This window comes from Strix uralensis, chromosome 1, assembly GCF_047716275.1.
Source record: "Strix uralensis isolate ZFMK-TIS-50842 chromosome 1, bStrUra1, whole genome shotgun sequence".
NCBI classification, from domain to species: domain Eukaryota; kingdom Metazoa; phylum Chordata; class Aves; order Strigiformes; family Strigidae; genus Strix; species Strix uralensis.
The window spans coordinates 45,451,560-45,471,632 of NC_133972.1; the positions used below are offsets into that span (position 1 = coordinate 45,451,560).

Below are 20,073 nucleotides of genomic sequence, written 5' to 3' on the forward strand. Positions count from 1 at the left end.
GAAAGTAGCAAAAAAGCACAGAGGAATCAGCGTTTTTTCGGGGGGGGGGGGGGGGAAGGATAAGAATACAGTTATTTCCCAGGAAGGGAAGAAAAGCCCCCAGCCGAACCCGGAGCCCAGAAGGGTTATTTCCCAGCGCCTCGCAGGCTGAGCCCTGGGAGTGAGTCAGGCTCCTCAGTGCTGCCACAGCCGGCAGAGCCCGCGGCCGTGCAGCGCCGAGCACGGCGGGGCCGGGGCCGGGGCCGGGGCCGGGGCCTGCTGGGACCCGCCGGGACCCCCCGGGCGCCTCGGCCCGGGCCGTGCCTGGCCGCGGCGCTGGCGGCGACCCTTGCGGTATGCGGCCGCCTCCGGCAGAGGCACATGAAGGATTTCATTGAGTGTGAAGACAGAGAGCAGAGACAGAAAGCAGAAGGAGGCGGCTGCAGCCTTTGTAGTCGGGGAGGAATGCGGAAATGTTGAAGCACTATGTCAAACTTTTTTGAAACGGGGTCAAGTCACATTCAGCCAGCGTGGGAAAGCAAGGGAGGGGAAAAAAAAAAAAAGTTGAGGAGAGGGAAAAAAAAAAAAGGCAGCAAGCTGCCGCTGCTCCCCGGCTGAACAGAGGCCGAGGGAGCGAGCGGAGGCAGCGCAGCGCGGCGCCGGGGGCAGCGGCGGCGGCGCCGAGGGCCGGTGCCCGGGGGCCGGTGCCCGAGCCCCGCAGCGGCGGGGCTGCGGCCGGCGGGGCTGCAGCTCGCCGGGGGCCGCCGGCCGCGGGTTTTATTTCGCGTTTTCATTTTCCCCGGGCAGGGCGAGGGCGGGAGCAGCGGGCTGGGGGACGAGTGCGGGCTGCCTTCTGCGCCAAGGTGCAGCCCGGCGGCGGCGAGAGGATGCGAGCCGGGGGCGGCCGGGCCGCGGAGCAGCTACCTGTGTGGCCCGGGCGGCCGCTGCTGGGACCTGCCGGAGACATCGCCGTGTGAAGGGGCAGACCCCGGGCCGGCTCTCCACCCCGCCTCGCTCAATGGGAGGTTTGTTTTAGGGAGGACTCACCCCCTCCCTCCCCACACCCCCACCCCCCCCACCCCCCCCAGGGCTGAGGATTATTTGGGGATCTGGTGGCGGTGGAGGCGGCCGTGGCGCACACCAGGTAACGCGGGGCGCCCATGTGCTCCGCGCACCCGACCCAGCGGCGTGGCCCATACGCCGCCCCCCGCCCGGCCCGGGGAGCCCACGCCGCGGACACCCCAACCTCCCCCCCCAGCCCGCCGCGGACGGCACCGCGGACGCGTCCCTTCGGCGGCCGGGGCCGAGGGCAGCTCGCCCCGCCGTGCCGCCGCACCCCCCTCGGGGTCGGCGTGGGGGCGCCCCCCGTGTCGGGGGCCGCGGAGGGGGCCGCGGGGGACGGGGCTGCCCTCCCGGGGAGCCGCCGGGGGTCCTCTCAGAGTCCTGCCGAGCAGCCGGGCCGGACACCCCCACCCCCCCCAGCTCCGTCCCCTGAGAGGAAGCGGCGGGACGCGGTTCCACCGCGTGTGCCCTGCCGCGTGTGGGGCGCCCGCGGAGGGGGAGCTCGGTGCCGGGCCGGGGGGGGTGGGGGCCGGGCGGCATCCCCCGGTATCTCGCCGTGCCCGGGGAGGGCGAGCGGTAACTTTCCACCCGGCGCAGCGGCCGCGCCGAGTCAGGCCCGCCGCCCCGCCGGCCACGCACACGCGCGTCGCCGCTGCCCGCCGCCCGGGGGCGCCCTCCGCCGCCGCGTGGGGCGGGGGGGGTGCGGAGCGAGGGGCGGGGTGCGGGATGCGGGGGGATGCGGGATGCGGGGCTGCGTGGGATGCGAGGCGGTGCGGGATGCGGGGCTGTGCGGGGCGTGGGCGGCCCCATCCGGGGGGCTCCGGACAGGTGCCCCCCTGGGGCGGCGGGGACAAGGCGCGGCGGCCCGCACTGGCTGCTGCCCGGTGATGCTGCGGCCAGCGCGGAGGTGCGGGGGGCGCGGGGTTGCCCGCTGGACGGGGCGGGCCGGTGGCAGCTCTGGCGGTGGCAACTGAAGTCAGTGGGGCAGGGTGGTGCCTCTGTCTGCAGCCGGGGAAAAGGGATGAGCAGCGGGCACAGGTTTCCTTCAGATTGCTCTTTTCATCTGCAACTAAGGTGTAAGATCAGCGTCACCGTGCAAAATACGTCTGGCTTTATGGGTGGATTCATGTTAGGGCATCCCCGGCTGCACCAGCTGGGGCTCTGTGATTCTAGCACGATAAAAATGCAGTGGAGGAGAGGGTTTACAGCCCCGAAGGTCACAATATCATTATATTAAAGAAGAGGCAGGGGGAAGGGCGAGGGTTGATGTGGAGCTTTGTGAGGGGAACGGATTTGCCCACAGTCCTGCACTAAGTGTGAATGAGACTGGATGCAGAAGGAAGAGCTTCTGCTCTCCAGCCTCGTGCTCTGCACAGCAGAGCGTGCCGTTCCTGAAGACCATCCTTCATCATGCTGCTCTGCAAAGAACTGCTAGTCACACATCCAGCGGTAGCAGTATGTGCAGCCAAAACCCTTGCATGTTAATAAGGTTGCTAAAGTGTACATTTCTGAATCTACCTCGGCACACAATGCTCCGTAACATGTTATTATCATCATTTAAATATATACATATTTCTCTTCCCCACAGGCGCTTTGAGGCAGGAACTTCTCTCTTGCGATGTGTTCATGCAGGGCTTAGCACAGGGAAGAGCAGATCAAGGCTGAAATCTCCAAATGCTATTATTTACAAATAAGTAACAGTAGTATAGCATGGGATATATTTCCAAGACTTCCCCATGTACAGTAAAGAAACCTTTGAGTCCTGCAATCCTGACATAAATTCCTGGACATAGCTTCCTCTCACATGTGCATAGTTAGCTCTGCCATCCCCATCACCCATGTCTTACAGGGTCATTGTATTCAGCCCGTTGCTCAGTGAAATCCCCCAGCCCGTGGCTGCTCTGTAGCTGTGTGCTGTAGCCTTCTGTGCAGACCATGATAACTTTGTAGTGTTGTATCAGCTATGCAGGGACGTTGATACATGTGTCACCCTGCTGGTTCATGTCTTCCTTTGCACCACATTTTTGCTTTGCATGTAGTTATCTAATGTATTAGCTTAATTTTCTCAGTTTTTGAACAATTCAAAGTAATGAAGTAAACTAAACTCACTTTTATTGCTTGGTTTGTCCTCCAGATCTGATTGTCTTTACATAGACAATGCTCCCAAAGACTGTATGATAATTCCTGGTGGCCGAAAGAGGAGGCACATTGGGGCCCATACAGAAGAGGAGCGAGAACAGGAGGGCAAGAGCTTCCTTCTGCCCCTCTGGCAGAGGTACCAAGTGCGTGGCCTGTCTGCAACGCAAGAAAAGTACTAGTTTTCAGGAAGCAAGCGAGACCAAGAGCCACTCTTGGAGCACGAGAGGAAGAGGAGCGTCGCCAGCATGGATAAGGACAGCACAAACCTGGCTGACCAGCAGTATGAATGTGTGGCTGAGATTGGGGAAGGAGCCTACGGGAAGGTGTTCAAAGCCCGAGACTTGAAGAATGGAGGTCGATTTGTTGCGCTGAAGCGGGTACGGGTGCAGACCAGCGAGGAGGGGATGCCGCTGTCTACCATCCGAGAGGTGGCAGTTTTGAGGCACCTGGAGACATTCGAGCACCCCAACGTGGTCAGGTGAGGAAGTGGGGCAGGCATCCTGATCAGCGGGGTCCTGCTTTTAGTACATGAATTGGGCAGGGAATAGTTTGGGTACATAAATGGACAGGACACTAGCTTGGGTTTGTGGATGAAGTGAGCACTAAACTGTGTACACGAAGTGTGGTTTGAGGTTTCAGCAGGCCATGGTGCTGCCTGCCAGACCTCACCTCATCCCTGTGCATTGCCTCCCACACACACAAACACCCATCTCCAGAGGCATAGGTGTGTGACTTAAGTGTTTGAGTGGATGGGCAAGGAGCCATATATACACTATTTCCTCAGGCAGAAGAGAGAATGAAAAAAACCCAAGGTCTCTGGTTTTGTCTCAAGTATTAGTTCTGCCAGCTGCAGCTGATTTTTAGCATCTCTATTCATTATTGAAATGGTAAAGATTATGGGAGGGGTAGTGGAATGTGTGTTCCACCTTTTTAGGTGCTTTTATAGAGAGTTGTAGCTTATCGTGTTAAAGAGAAGTAACTGCTTAAGACTTCAAGCTCTGCAGGCAGCCTTACAGTTAAGTACTGTTTGACTGGTACTAATTTCACCACGTGCTGATGATTGTGCTGCCAAGAGTGCAACAGCACAGACATCAAGCCTCACTTGCAAAATGATGGCAGTGGCCCCAGGATGTCCTTTCTGTCGTGTCGGTAGCATAAACCCCAGATAAATGACCAGTGTTACTGAACAGGTTCTGTCAATGGTTAGGCTGTTCCTACCATAACCTTACATTTTTCTATTATTTTCTAATATTATGAACTTTAAGAAGTAAGCTTCACTTTGTAGATACACAGGCATGTAGAGATTTGAAACTGGTCAGCTTCTTGCTGATGATGCTGTATTAACAAGAATATTTTCTGTTATTTGCGTTATTGTATGCACATATTGCATACCAAAAGAAAGATATTTTATACTTCAGTAACACCAAGACTCTTTCAGTCCTAGAGAAATAGATACCCTATTTCTTTCAGTCCTAGAGAAATAGAGGTGATCTTCAAAATGGCTTGTAGCTGTGATCCTCCTGTTTTAGGGTCTGAGATGAGGGGGTTTATAGTAGCTGCAAGAGGAAAGGTGAGACAGAATAATATTTAAAATACAAAGTGAATAGCTAGAGAGAGACATTCATTTTTGTTCATCTCATGGCAGCGTAATACAACAGTCTCCTTTCTGTCTAAACAAAACAAGCAAAGCATGTGTATTCTGAAATATTGATAATGGAGTGTGCGTCATCAGTCTCACTGCAGTGAGCAATGGGATACAGGCTGCAGGTCTCACTTTTCCACTGCTAATCAAGCAAATCCACGATTTGGTTAATAATCATTATTTTGACTGGCACCAAGTAATGCCAGAGGCTTAGTTGATACATTTTAAAAGTGGGGGCATCTCTGCGTGGACAACACGTATATGATCACTGAATCAAGTGGCTTGGTTTACTGAGGAGCGCACACAAAGTTCTTCCTTGGCAGTAGAGAGATAATTGAGAGTTCTCAAAATCTCTGAAATCCAACCCAATAATTCATGAAAGCAAATAGGATTTAGTTGTCCAGGTTTAGACATTTACATATTTGAAAATTGTAAACCTTGTTTGGGAATAATTCAACATAACAACATTTACGAATTTTTCTGCCATTGAGATCTTTCCATATGAAGTAAAAGATTTTTTTAAAGAGCTTTCTAATCCTGAATTCAGCAAAATCATGAAAATAAAATTCTTGTTTTCCAAAGAGCTATTTGATGAACTGACTACGCAGCTGCAGGCTTGTTTTGCTTGGGTTTAAGTGCAGTGCAATCTCTGCATAGTGTTGCATAAATGCATTGAAACTTAAACTATTTTTACAAGTTTGAACAATAATTAATCCTCTGCAAGCAGTAAGTATTTCAACCAGGAATATGAGAATATAGTTTCAATATAAAAATCTCTGAAAGCATGTTCCAGGTCCTCATAATGGTGTGAAGCCTGTACCTTTTGCCATAAGCAGCATTTCAGATGCAAGGGCTTGGTCTGTGATGTATCAGGATGCTTGGACCTCAGCTGCATGCCATTTTCCACAAACAGGCAGGGAAATATATGAAGCAATTTCAAACATTATGTCTTCTAAAATGTGAGGAATGCTATTTAAAAACTCACCTCTGTTGTGCATGTTTTTAATCCGTAGAGCAGATGAAGCTGTAAGTAGCACTTTGGAGTGACTGAAATCATATCCTTATAATGAAAGATTATTTGAAAATATTTAAATGCCCCAGTTCCATTTCAAAATATGGTAGAAGAGTTTGTAATTTATTGAAATTAAAGGTCTATTTTTGTATTATGTAAATATACTCAGAAAAGGAAATACTGTAAAAGAAGATCTGCAGTTTTAAGCAGCTGACCTAGCTGTACTTAATTATTGGATATATTATGCTCACAAAAATGTTCATTGTTTGGGCATGCATTCTGGAAACTGGTATCATGGCCAGGCTACTAAGTAAAAATAATGTCAAATACATTGTCTACATACTGGATTAAAATCTACATCATATTCAGGGCACTGGGATAGCAACACAAATATTTGAAATCAAATATTTTTGATTTTGAGGGGATGTCTAGCTTTTCTCTGAATATCACAGGCAACTAGCCTGAGAGAAGTAAGTGAGAACTGCAAACACGTTGAATCTGTTACCTCTGAGTAATGGCATATGTGACCCATGAGTCGCTCAATGCAAACCGACAGTCATTCTGTGAGTCAAAATTTAGACAGACTTCAAACAGATGAGCCACATGTGCCCTGTGCTCGGCTGTGGTACTCTAACATCAGCTGATGGCAACGGCAGAAATCACAGGCTGTGTGAACTTGTGCTGAATGTCATGCTGAACTCAGACGGTAGTCTGGGCATCTCCAGAGAGTACAGTAAGGAGCTCAGCAGTCCACAGCTTCTCTGTCTCCATGAAGTGGTGCTGAACACGAAGAACAGTTTGGTAAGGGAAAGACCCAGTACTTACTAGGCAGAGGTAGTCCTGCATGGCCTTGTTTGTCATGGAGCCAGGGTGCAGGACAAGCATGGCTAGTGCAGCCAAGGCTTGTCATAGCAGTCGTAGATTCCCTTCCTCTAAAATCCTGAGAAACACTTAGAGCCAAAACTGGTTTCCAGTGCTTGGCATTGGGGATGGAAGAGAATTTTCTCCATAAAGTAGAAGTATCTAAATAGCATAACATAATTTTAAACAAAATATTTATCGTATTTTTCCATGCTACTGCTTGCTAATTGAGAGCTTTGTTTCGCATTCCTTCTCTCCAAGTCTATCGTTTCCATATTCGTACAATAAAGAGATGCATTTTTCACAGCACAGTTGTTTTTACAATGATAGACGTTGAAGCTAGATAAAGCAGAATAAAGCAAAATGAGGTGCAAGTTAAGGGAAAGGAACTCTAATCTTCATCAGAAAAGTGATGGTAGTGGACGTCTCTGGACTACTGACTATAATGGAAATAAGGTCTGGAGGACTGATCTAAAATTTTGTAAGAAAGACTGTCAAAAATAGTATACAAAAAAGCATGGGGAAAATACAGTTAAAAGGATGATTGCTATGTGCTTAAAATCCTCTCCTGTTCCCATTTGCCCTTGTATAGAGTGCCCCTCCATTGGGACACCTTATTCTATTCTATTTATCTTCACAAAAGAAGGTAAAAACCAGAATCTTCAGGAGTAAATCTTACTGTGAATTGCTCTAAAATGAGGTATATTGTAGGCTTTGAAATGTCCTTTCTAACTGGTAGGATGATTAAGGTGCTGCTGTAGCTCATCTTTCAGATAATAAGATGTAATGCTTTACTAAAGCTTTACTATATACAGTAGTTAAATCTGGCAAAAGTTGGTCCAGCACTTAATGTAGCTTAGCGCTGTTCTGTTTGGGAAAAATGAAATGTATGTAGACAAAGGATAGACTTTGCCAGGAATAAATGACATATTAGATTCAGGAAATTCCTGTGTGTAAAACTGGGAGTATTCCCTGCTGCAATATATCTGTAAAAATTCTTCTTGTGATTATAATGCTAAATTCAGCAATATATTGTGTTCATTTTATCTGTCTTCTGCTGGTAATCAGATTAATAATTTTCCCCTGATGTTGATCATCCATCAGACTGTGAATTTGCATTCTGGGAAGGTGATATATAAGACAGAATACTGTAATTTTTTGCCATGCTTGTTTTCTAACATACATATATGTAACAGTTTTAATAGTGTTTAAACCTTAAGCAAATAGAGCAAACTGCAAAGCTGTATGTTTTTGCTTCCTGGCTCATAGTCTTCTGATACATGGAACTTTCTTAGTATTTTCATGGGTTAGTAAGTCTTCAGTTTTAAAATAACCAAAATTATACTGAATATAATCTATTAGAATACAATCTAATCTGGGTTATTATTTCAACAATAATTGTCAGAAATCTTGCCATTCAAGGTCATCATTACCATATAATAAGGAATTAAAAATCCTAGTTCTCCCCTTCTTGTTAACTTGCAGAATAGGTGCCCCCACTAATTGGATTAGGTTCAACAGAATGATCCACCTTGCTGGAAGTGTAACTCTGTTCCTCAGTCTTTTTGGTATACAGATCAGTGTGGGGGAAACCCAGTAATTATGAGTATTTGCACAGTTATGCCATGTTCAAGCTTTTATGTTGTTTTATATCCATTGAAATATAAATGACGCTGTAAACTGCCCTCTGTGGTACAGCAATACTGTCATGTTGCTTTTTCCCTGCTTTTGCCATGAGTAGTCTATGCTGTTATCTCTTGGTTTGCACTTGAGTACCTGATGGAGCCCATCAACTGATTCGCTTGGCAAGGCAACCTAAGTATTGGGGGAAGAGCCTGGGACACACATGACTCCCCCATCTCCATGTGCCCTGACATAAAGACCAACACTTGACTCTGCTCTAAGGTCCCAGAAGTATATAACGACTTGGCACTTAAAATTGTGCTATACTTAGAAGGTGTCTTTTTGTAGGTGTCTTAAAATTCCCGGTCTAACCTGATAAGAGAGAGCATTCAGGCATACCTGTAGCAGCTCATCAATACCTAGCTAACCTTTTACAAGGCAGTTTGAACTTACAGTTATTTTGCTTTGTACTGTTTGTTAAACTGAAATGATACGAGAACATACCAGGGGAAAAGAATTTCAAAATGCAGTAGCTAATTTTGTTTCTCTTTTCAGTTTGTGGTGACACTGATATTGGCTGCTGGCTTTATTACTGTAATGTTAATAAGTTTAAAAGATGATCTTCTCAAAATCATTGAGATGTTCCATCCCGTCAAGTGAAACATTTCTATTTTAGGGGGTGTTTGTCTCCAGTGAATTCTGCTTCCTTCCTTACTTCCTTTTTCTGCCAAGCTAATGTAAAACTTCTAGTGTGTGACATCATTCTTACAGATCAACAGTGTGCTGTACTCTGCGATACAATTTTTGTGTAGCACCACTCATATGGCATCTGGCAGGCCCCTGGAGAGAAAGGGATGGTTACTTCTGCATTGCTAGGTACAGGGATTGTCTTGCACACAGAAAGAGTAAAATAAGATGCAGGGATGGAGTGAAGCAGAAGGAACTGAACTTGGAACTTGCCAAAGTTAAAGGGATTAATGTGGCAGATGAGTCTCAGCTGAGGTAGAAGAGGTGGATGAGTAATGGGAAGGAAAAACTGAATGAGCTTCAGAGTCAGTTTTAGTCTAACACAAACAGGATGGTCTTCAAGGCAGATGTGAAGACAGGAAGTGCCTTGGCGGGAGAGAGGCATTTCCAGGCTGGAGAGCAGTGGTGGTTGGACAGGAAGGGAGATGGTCCCTGCACTGACCAGCCACTGTGAGGAGGGACACTGCAAAGGTCTTGGGGAGGGAGGGATGGCCTACATATGGCTTCTCTGATGGCAACAGGGCAAAGATGAATGATGTGGTTGACACTGAACAGGGTTTAGCAGTAGGTAGGATTTGGAGAAGTTTGTTAAGTTGGCAAGAGGACACTGTGAAGTGACTGCACATGAATGCTGGTCTGTCACCATCTGCTTGCAACCCTACAGTACACAGAATAAGCACATACAGGGAAAATGTTATATTCTTCCTGTCCATATGAATTGTTTATTAGTAATGGATGTGATGATGTAGTTTGAATACATGGTCTGCCAGAAACAGGACAAGAGCATGTTGGGAAGGAAGGGTTGAATATGGAATAGCCTTCTGAGCCTTAGGAAATTCAGTTTCTGGAGTGAGTACAAGCTTTCTTCAAAAGGTATTTTATCTTACTCTGAATCTAAGCTTTTTAGAAAAAAACATGTTTCCAGTCTTTGTCTGAGTAAATGTTAGTCATTTTAGACTATGTCCAGTGTTCCCTTCCTTCTCTAAATCTGTGGATGTTTGTGTCTGTGGTGTTCCTGGAGAGATCTAGTCTTGCTGGGTCCCGCCCAGAATGAAAAACCAACTCATTTCACCACAACCATTGCTGGTGACAGCCTGTGACTGCCAGGCAAAGCGTCAGCATCCTCTGGGTTAATGGAGTGGGGTCCAGGATTCAAAACTGAGCCTTGAAAAGGACAAGGGAGTGGATGGTCCACTCCAGCAAACAGGGGCCATGGTAGATTAATTGAGACTCCAGTTTTCTTCATGGCACCTACCACCAGCTGCAGTGTGGAACAGAGCAGGGAGAAAGAAAGTGCTCACTTTCCAGGTAGGAAAGTAGGCTAAAGGCTGTGACTTAGCAGAGCACTAAGTGAGTCTCTCAGGTACACTCGGTGAGATTTAAGTAATTGTTTGAAGTTTAGCACAGATGTAAGTGCATTATTGAATAGAAGTAGCTATGATATTAAGTATGCACTGAATTTTAAAATGCTTTTCTGAATAGAGTTCAAGGACAATATACATAAGAATATGAATCACATTCATGCATTGCATTAACGAAGCCTTATTTCTAGAGAATTTTTCTGTTAAAAGCTAAAATAAATCATGCAGAATAAATAATGTGACTATCCTGATATAGCAGTAATGTGAATTAGCCATCAAGACGTGGTTATTTGTCTTTGTAGCAATTCTTAGTTGACTTAGTTTAGTTCTGAAGTTTTCAAATTATTTAATAAAGTTCCATAACCCTAAATAAAATAGAAGTTGCTGTTCATTCCAAAACTTTGCAGCTGTATATAGACCATTTGTGGTTTACTCTTTGTATGAAATCTAGTTGTTTTCCAGTTTTGCTGAACAAGTTGATTTTTAATCATCTAACAAACTATCAAAAGATAACTGTGCCCATATACATATATAACTAAACTGTGTTTTTTCATTCAAAAGAGCGGTAATTTCTCCTCCTATATCAGTTCTTCATATATTTTTCTTAGATTCTGAAAAATATTTTAGATTACACATGCATGGTTATTTAACAGCTATACCTTTAAACTAAAGCGTTTGTATTTAATAAACAAACTACTTCAGAATTTTCCAAGGAGTGTTTTTTTTCCACCATGTGCTTTGTAACTTTCCATTTGGAAAATCTTCATTTGGGACGCTTTTGATGAGGTGATCATCAGAGAGTGGAAACGTGATTGTTGATTTCCAAACTGTTTCAAAATACCTCATTGCATCCAAATTATTGTATTGATTTTCCTATTTATTTATTTACCCTTAGCCTTTGAAAATTTGTCCCATCCTTAGAAAATGTTCACAGGGAAATACTCCACTAAATAATCCTTTTAAAATCAGGCCTCAAAATTCTAATAACACAGTTGTGTTCTCTTTAGGCAGAACAAAGAATGTTTTATATGAGTAATAAGAAACTCTTCCATATGATGCTTTAGATGTCTTTTTAGGGTTTTAGAAGAAGATGGGTCTCTAGCCTAAGGAGCATCCCACGTAATTTTAGGACCAGGTGATGATTTCGGATACCTAAATACAGAGTATACTGGAATATTTGATGATACTGTTAAGAGTTGCCCTGGGGTAGATTTCCGATGACATACCTAGCAAACAATTTACAAAGTTAGCAAAAAGTTCCATACTGCTTTAAAAGCATTCATACTGGTACTGACTGGTTATCACTCTGGATTATCATTAACAGGTGACTGATCTTTTCTTAGTAATAGAAAATAAAAAAATAACTCACATATGAATTCATCTTTGCAGAAATTTCCCATATTTAATGATTGAAAACTCAATTCTAGTGCAGATGAATCATACTGGGTTTAAATGAAACCTACTGAGTTTGGACTTTTGCAACATTAGTCAGTGCAGAATGTTAGATATTTTGGTAGGAACGGAGAAAGGAAGTGAGAAATAGAATGGAAAGGCCTATGTGATTTTTTTCTTTCTTTTATGTGAAGCTTTGGCTAGACTTTTAATATCTGTTTGAAGTGTGGTCACTGTGATAAATAACTGAAGGTGTCTGCTGCTGTTTAACAATGACAGAGAATTCCCTTTTCCCTGAAATCAATTAATTATAAACTGGAAATTTCAGTACTTTGTTCACTGTTTCTTAAGTTAGCATATTCCTAGTAGCTTTCTGTGAATGTAATTCCTAGCTGCACTGGTGCTTTTGTTTCTCTTCATCTGTGGAGCCAGGGCTCTACTGTAAGGATAGAATTCTATCACTTTTTTTTTTTTTTTTTTCACATTTGATGTGGTATTTTGCATACAGCTGCAGAGTAGACAGTTACCTTTGAAAAGAACATTTGGCTGGTTTAATTTGATTAGAGCAAACCACCTCAATCATTTCTGAACTAAGACCGTTTTCATTTTAACTTGGCAGTAGGAGTTGGGAATGTACTGACTGTGCTTAGATGTTTGGGGGAGGACTCGTTTGGATACACAGCTACCGATGAAGTGAAACAACCTTAGAGGACTTTGCCCACTCAGCTCCTTCCCATAAAAAGGGAGGGCTGTGAAGCTATTGATTGTCACATTTAACTTTGACTCATTATGACAAGGAATTGGACTCCTTATGAGTGTTTCTACAACAAATTGGAAACCTTTAATGCATAGAAATACATAATCATACATTTTAAAAAACCCCCGTGATATGAAAAACAGATATAGGATATGAAAGTCTTTTATTTACAACAAACTTAAACATCCTTAGCAACAGCATTTTGAATAAAGTTATAATAAAATCCAACATATAAATAGAAATATGGTGTTTCTCATATTGTATCAATGTTAAAATTCTATCTCTTTTAGTAAGTCTTAGTAAGATTTCCATATTCTGTCATTCTCCTAGCTTTGACTTTCTACCCCTTCCTCATCATATAAATGTGATGGTTTTTTATGTTGCATATTAAAGATAAAATTAGATTCTTCAGATTTACAGTATTATGTATTATATATGATTTTTGCTTTTCAGTTGCCTTTACCGGTGATCAAATAATTTTCCTAGAAAAACTCTTGTGGCTGTCTAGAATATCAGTATGTCTCATAATAAATGACAGCCCCTCGATAAATTATTCTCAGATGATATTCTCCAGAAAAGATGGTTCCGATCTTTAAGTGCTCTTGCTCTGACTTTGCAGTAGTGGATATTCATATATTCAATATTTTAATGAGAAGGCTGCAGTTGAAGGAACATCTTCTGGTTATTCTTGTATTATATTCTGAAAACCAATATGCACAGTTAACTATTCATCTATGTGAGCAGCCTAACACTTGCTACTAACAGGGAAGTTGCAGCCACATCTTCCATCTAATCCAAGAACGCAGCTGTAGATTTAAGGCTCGAGTTTCTGCTGGTGAAGTTAAAGTCCATAGAGCTACACTGATTCAAACAGCTCTGGTTGTTCAAATCATAAATTTCTAATGATAAGATGAACAAAAATGCATTAGGACAGGCAGGCTGTGCAGCAGTGTCCCATCAAGCGTGCACATTTGAGACTTTACCATTCACATTTTAGATGCTGCAACTATTGAAAGTTTATGTCTAACTTGTTAGTCACTAGCCCAGTACTAGAACCTTTATTATTGATTTCCAGGTTTCTTCAGGACAGTGAAAGTTAATGACCTGTATTATTTTTCTCTACTAGAAAGTAGGTTATAAGGTGAATCTCATTTTGCTAATTTTATCTAACAGCATACTCTGTTTGTACTTGTGATCTTTACAACATAGAGATTGAGCAGCATCTGCACTTTTAATTAGTGTGTTGTTTATCCTTAGATAACCTTCTAGATTGTTAATGGAGATAGGCCTACTCACTGATCTTTGTGGTTTCCTTGCAGACATCTCTAATCAATTTGTTGCCTTAATGTTCATCTCTGCTTTTTATAAAATGCTGAGCAACAAGTTTTAATCAAAACAATAATACCCATACCCAGAGAGGTTTGAATCAATGACTATAGTCTGAAAATCAGAATTAAATGTCTCATTAAACTTAAAAGATTTGGCATTCTTAGAAGGGCACAGACAAGTTAGTACTTCTGCAGAACTGAGCACCTGTATTTCTTCATTGCATGGAATCCTGTTCATCACATTGCCTTTGCATTTGTAACATCATTTAAAAAAAAAAATAGTTACCTGGCGCTACTTAATTTTGTGCTGCTTATTATTCATGTTGTCTCTCTTCTTAAGAAATCAAGAAGGTTTTATTACTTTCTAATTTTATTTGGTCAGATTAACACATCTTTTAGAGATGTCAGTTATTTCAAAGGCAGATCTGTATGCAGTAGTGAAAAAATACCAACAGAAATGAGACTGAAACTAAAGACCATGGTTTGCACAGAAGAGTCAGGTAACCCATTTGACTAAAAATGAAAGGTATTTGTGGCTACAGATAAAACCCAGATAGGTGAATAACACTGTTGAGGGAATCTTTTTAGAAGACATTTTAAGTATATTGGAATGTCCCAAATCAATAGGATATTGTGATGTCTGTAAGAAAATACATTTCAAAGACAGCTTGATTTCCAGTAACACAAAGTTGAAAGTGGACAAGACCATTCTGCAGAAACAAAGCTTAAGTCATAAAAAGCAAATGTAAATCTTCTGCCGTCCTCTAGATCAGTGAAAGGATATTGAGCCTATAATTCTGGAAGAAGATAGAAAGTCAACTAAGTTTACTAAAACAGTAATAAAGGACAATTTCAACCACTGTTCATAATAAAGTGGTCAAATCAGAAAAAGTTTAACAGACATCATCAATGAAGCAGCTGTTCCTGGAGTACAAGGAAGAGAGATCACTCTCTACATAGCCTGAAGTAACCTGCAATAGCTGGTTTAAGAAATTCTTGTAGTCAAGACACAGAGTCATAGTGGCTGCAATAATTAAATCTGATATTTTTGGGAAAGGGATGGTTCACAAACTTGGTGTAGTAACTAGGCTTTAGAAAGGAGAGATTAAGAAACAGGAGGTAAATCAAAAAATCAGCAGTCAAGAGAAAGGATATGAAAATACTTAGGTTTAACACGGTAGGTACTTAAACAGAGATTTGTAGCAGCACATTTTGTCACTTCGATCATACACCTTTCCCTGGTGTGATGCTTTGTCCAGTCACTGGAAATTCTGGCTGCTGCTTTGGATCTATATCCTCTTCCCGGGCACTAGATATAGCAGGACAGTTTAAATGTATTTGTTCCTCAAACTTTCCGGAAGGGTGGGGGATGTCAAAGGGAGACACCAGAATTTCTCCAGCCCTTTTATGGCTCTGCTCCAATATATCATTATGGATGCACAGAAGGTACACATAGCCATGCATAAAAAAATAAAACAGGAACGTAAGATAATTGTGAGCAGACAAGTAACTTTAACCATCTGTATATTAAAAGTATACTCCATCCTAGTCATTTAGTCTCCCCATAATGAGTGCAGTGAGAGGATGTGCTTTCTGAGAATAATTCATCCCACTCACCCTCCATACCCCCCCTGGAGCAGAATGAATTGCCTTCTGGAAATGCTTGCCTCTCTCTTGTTGACTGCAGAGAGAGCCCAGGTGGCTAATGCAGAGTGGACACCCAGCTGTAGCCTGCTACCAGCTAGATGAGTTTAATGACAGTCAGTATGGTTCAAGTTCGAAGGTGGAAAGTGGAAACACTAGTAGGGAGTTTGTACAGTAAATAAGAGAATTTACAAAAGTAAATATGAAATTATTTTGGGGTGGGGGAACAAAAGGCTGGTATTAAAATCAGAGGGCACTTGAACTGTGAGAAATTAGAGGAGGTATTCAAATAAGAAATCAGTATTATCATAGAATCATAGAATGGTTTGGATTGGAAGGGACCTTAAAAGATCACCTAGTTCCAACCCCCCTGCCATGGGCAGGGACACCTTCCACTAGACCAGGTTGCTCAAAGCCCCATCCAACCTGGCCTTGAACACTTCCAGGGAGGGAACAGCCACAGCTTTTCTGGGCAACCTGTGTCAGAGCCTCACCACCCTCACGGGAAAGAATTTCTTCCTTATATCTAATCTAAATCTACCCTCTTTCAGTTTAAAACCGTTACACCTCATCCTATCACTATGCTCCCTGATAAAGAGTCCCTCCCCATCTTTCCTGTAGCCCCCTTTAAGTATTGGAAGGCTGCTATAAGGTCTCCCCAGAGCCTTCTCTTCACTAGGCTGAACAACCCCAACTCTCTCAGCCTGTCCTCATAGGGGGAGGTGCTCCAAAAGGTGATCATCTTCATGGCCTTCCTCTGGACCCGTTCAAGAATGTCCATGTCCTTCCCAGAGCTGGACACAGTACTCCAGGTGGGGTCTCGCAAGAGCAGACTTTAGGGGGAGAATCACCTCTGTTGACCTGCTGGTCACGCTTCTCTTCATGCAGCCCAGGATATGGTTGGCTTTCTGGTCTGCAAGCACACATTGCTGGCTCATGTTGAGCTTCTCATCAACGAACACTCCCAAGTCCTTCTCTGCAGGGCTGCTCTCAATCCACCCATCGCCCAGCCTGTATTTGTGCTTGGGATTGCCCCGACCCATGTGCAGGACCTTGCACTCGGCCTTGTTGAACTTCATGAGGTTTGCACAAGCCCACCTCTCAAGCCCGTCCAGATCCCTCTGGATGGCACATCCCTTCCCTCCAGCGTGTTGACCGCACCACACAGCCTGGTGTCGTCAGAAAACTTGCTGAGGGTGCACTCGATTCCACTGTCCATGTCACTGACAAAGATGTTAAACAGCGCCAGTCCCAACACCAACCCCTGAGGAACACCACTCGTCACTGCTTTCCACTTGGACATCAAGCTGTTGACCACAACTTTCTGAGCGTGACCATCCAGCCAATTCCTTTTCCACTGAGTGCTCTATCCATCAAATCCATGTCTCTCCAATTTAGAGACAAGGATGTCATGTGGGTCAGTTTCAAAAACTTTGCATGAGTCCAGGTAGATGACGTCAGTTGCTCTTCCCTTATCCACCAATGCTGCAACCCCATCATAGAAGGCCACCAGATTTGTCAGGCATGATTTGCCCTTAGTGAAGCCTTGGTGGCTGCCACCAGTCACCTCTTTATTTTCCATGTGCCCTAGCATAGTTTCCAGGAAGATCCACTCTACGATCTTGGTGGGCACAGAGGTGAGACTGAGTGGCCTGTAGTTCCCCAGGTCTTGCTTTTTTCCCTTTTTAAAAATGGGGGGTTTGTTTCCCCTTTTCCAGTCAGCAGGAACTTCACCGGACTGCCACAGCTTCTCAGATATGATGGATAGTGGCTTAGCCACTTCATCTGCAGGTACATCTCATCAGGTCCCAGGGACTTGTGCACCTTCAGATTCCTTAGATGGCCTTGAACCTGATCTTCTCCTAGGATGGGAGTTCTTCATTCTCCCAGTCCCTGCCTTTGCCTTCTGCATCTTCGACAGTGTGGCTGGAGCACTTGCTGGTGAAAACTGAGGGAAAAAAGTCATTGAGTACCTCAGCCTTCTCCATATCCCAGGTAAACAGCTCTCCCATTTCCTCACGGAGTGGGCCCACATTTTCCCTAGTCTTCCTTTTATCACCAATGTACCTACAGAAACTTTTCTTGTTGCCCTTGACATCCTTGGCCAGATTTAATTCTATCAGGGTTTTGGCCTTCCTAACCTCATCCCTGGCTGCTCAGACAATTTCTCAATTGTGTTCCTTTCAGGCTACCTGTCCTTGCTTTCACCCTCTGTAGGCTTCCTTTTTGTGTTTGAGCTTGTCCAGGAGCTCCTTGTTCATCCATGCAGGCCTCCTGGTGTTTTTACCTGACTTCCTCTTTGTTGGGATGCATCAGTCCTGAACTTGGAGGAGATAATCCTTGAATGTTAACCAGCTTTCTTGGGCCCCTCTCCCCTGCAGGGTTTTATCCCATGGTACTCTACCAAGCAGATCCCTGAAGAGGCCAAGTCTGCTCTCCTGAAGTCCAGGGTAGCAAGCTTGCTGTGCGCCCTCCTGGCTGCCCTAAGGATCTTGAACTCCACCATTTCATGGTCACTGCGCCCAAGGCTGCCCTTGAGCTTCACATTCCCCACCACCCCCTCCTTGTTGGTGAGAACAAGGTCCAGCATAGCCCCTCTTCTCCTTGGCTCCTCTGTCACTTGGAGAAGGAAGTTATCATCAACACATTCCACGAACCTCCTGGATTGCTTATGCCCTGCTGTGTTGTACCTCCAACAGATATCAGGGTGGTTGAAGTCCCCATGAGGACCAGGGCTTATGAACATGAGGCTGCTCCCATCTGTCCACAGAGGGCCTCATCTGCTCAGACTTCCTGGTCGGGTGGCCTGTAGCAGACCCCTACTATAATGTCTCCTGTCCCTCTCTTCCCTTTAATCCTGACCCATATGCTCTCGGTTGGCTCCTCATCCATCCCCAGGCAGAGCTCCATGCACTTCAGCTAGTGCTATAGAGGAACTTTTACCAAAGTCTATAGTATCTGGATCAGTTGGCAAAAATGATGTACTTTTCCTAATAGCAGAGTGTAGGTTTCTGTGAAATGTGCTGACTTCAGACTATCTGCTTCAGGTTTGTGCTTGACATTAAAGTACTAAGAGGAACAGAATGCAGCTGAAATGGGTAGACATTGCCTGGTTACCCTGTACCAAATTTTAAGCTCCAGCAGAAGCCATTTTGGTCAAAACTTGTTAATCTTTTACAAGAGGAAGAGTAGCTGAAGATGTGTGTTGGAGATGGTCAGTCATGCAGCCTACAAGTGGTTTAAGGCACCTTTCAAATCTTTTCTTCTGTGTATTTTTCTCATTTCCCTTCACTCTGCCATACTGGTCTCATACAGGATTTGCCACTACATGGGCTAATTATCTCATTATGGATAAAATTCTGATGCTACACATAATTTCATTGCCTCAAATTCCTTTCAAGAAAATTACCTGATAATACAATTACAAGTAGCTGGAAAATTCAGCTGTCTAATTTATATTCCACTCTGAATTACCCAAGACCTGAGTGCTTGGAAAGCAGTGGTACTTATACCTTTATCTCTTGGAATAATTTTTTTTTTAAATTTAAACTTTTATTTTTCCATAATCATAAAACATGTCAGCCCACATTTCTCAGTAATAGCCTGCAAAATTAAAATCAATCAGTAATGCTAACAGATTCTGCTCTATCATTTTTTATGTTGAATGTCTGTTGGAGCTAGTTCTTTTATAGCTTGATTTACAAAGCTTGAAAACAGCTTTTTTTATTATGGAACCACTTAGACAATATAATTGTAGTAAAGCAAATAAGCTGCTCCCTTAAGCTGTTTGGATATGCATATTAAATATATGTGTGCGTGTATATGTGGAGAAGAAAGACCATGAAAATTCAAGATTTGACTGCATTTATACTAGGAAGTTCAGAATTATTATTTTGTAACACGGATGAGGATTGCTAGACATGTAGGATGCAATTAGTTTAAAGTCTGTGCCTTAAAAATGTCTGAACAGTTTTCTCTTTTAAAGTTAAAAGAAAAAGATTGAAAGGGAATGAGGTCAAGCCAGGAAAAAGAATCCCAAAAGCTAATTGTTTTTTAAAAGTTACATGACATTGAAAATTGGAACTTGGAACTGAAATGCCGTCTCACCCCTAAGTATAATAAAATAGTAAATTTTATTAAATGTATTCTGGAAAGAGTAAGTGAAAATTATAAAGCTTGATGTGAGTGGCAAAGAGCCCAGGCAATATCCAAAAGAGTAAACATGTAATGGCTTAACCTAACTAGGGCACAGTCCGCTGCAGCAGGCAATTGAACAGGGGATGTCGATATTTAAAAGCAGCAGAACTAATTTTTGAAAAAGATGGCTTTTTTCCTCCCGTGTGCAGTACAAATATATATTTTTTGAGGCTTTAGGGAATATTTAGATGATGGGATTATGTGTCACCTTTTAATATTGACCCTTTTTAAAATTTTTCAAATCTTGTAAAATTTAAAGTCATTTTGATCTTTCTTCTTTCAGCTATGAAATTGCCATCTTTAAATTGCATTATTCACTCAGTTCCAGA

The 20,073-nt window shown here is 43.6% G+C and overlaps 1 protein-coding gene across 1 annotated transcript in view; it reads left to right on the forward strand.

Annotated features, from left to right (window-relative positions):
- The first annotated feature begins 810 nt into the window (after positions 1 to 810).
- The window catches only part of CDK6 (cyclin dependent kinase 6), a 141,540-nt gene continuing 122,277 nt past the window's right edge, over positions 811 to 20,073 (forward strand). Inside the window, exons 1-2 of the mRNA XM_074864510.1 lie at positions 811 to 1,004; positions 3,176 to 3,658. Coding sequence (XP_074720611.1) covers positions 3,426 to 3,658 — 233 coding nt within the window. The 5' untranslated portion in view covers positions 811 to 1,004; positions 3,176 to 3,425. The remainder of the gene's footprint in view (positions 1,005 to 3,175; positions 3,659 to 20,073) is intronic.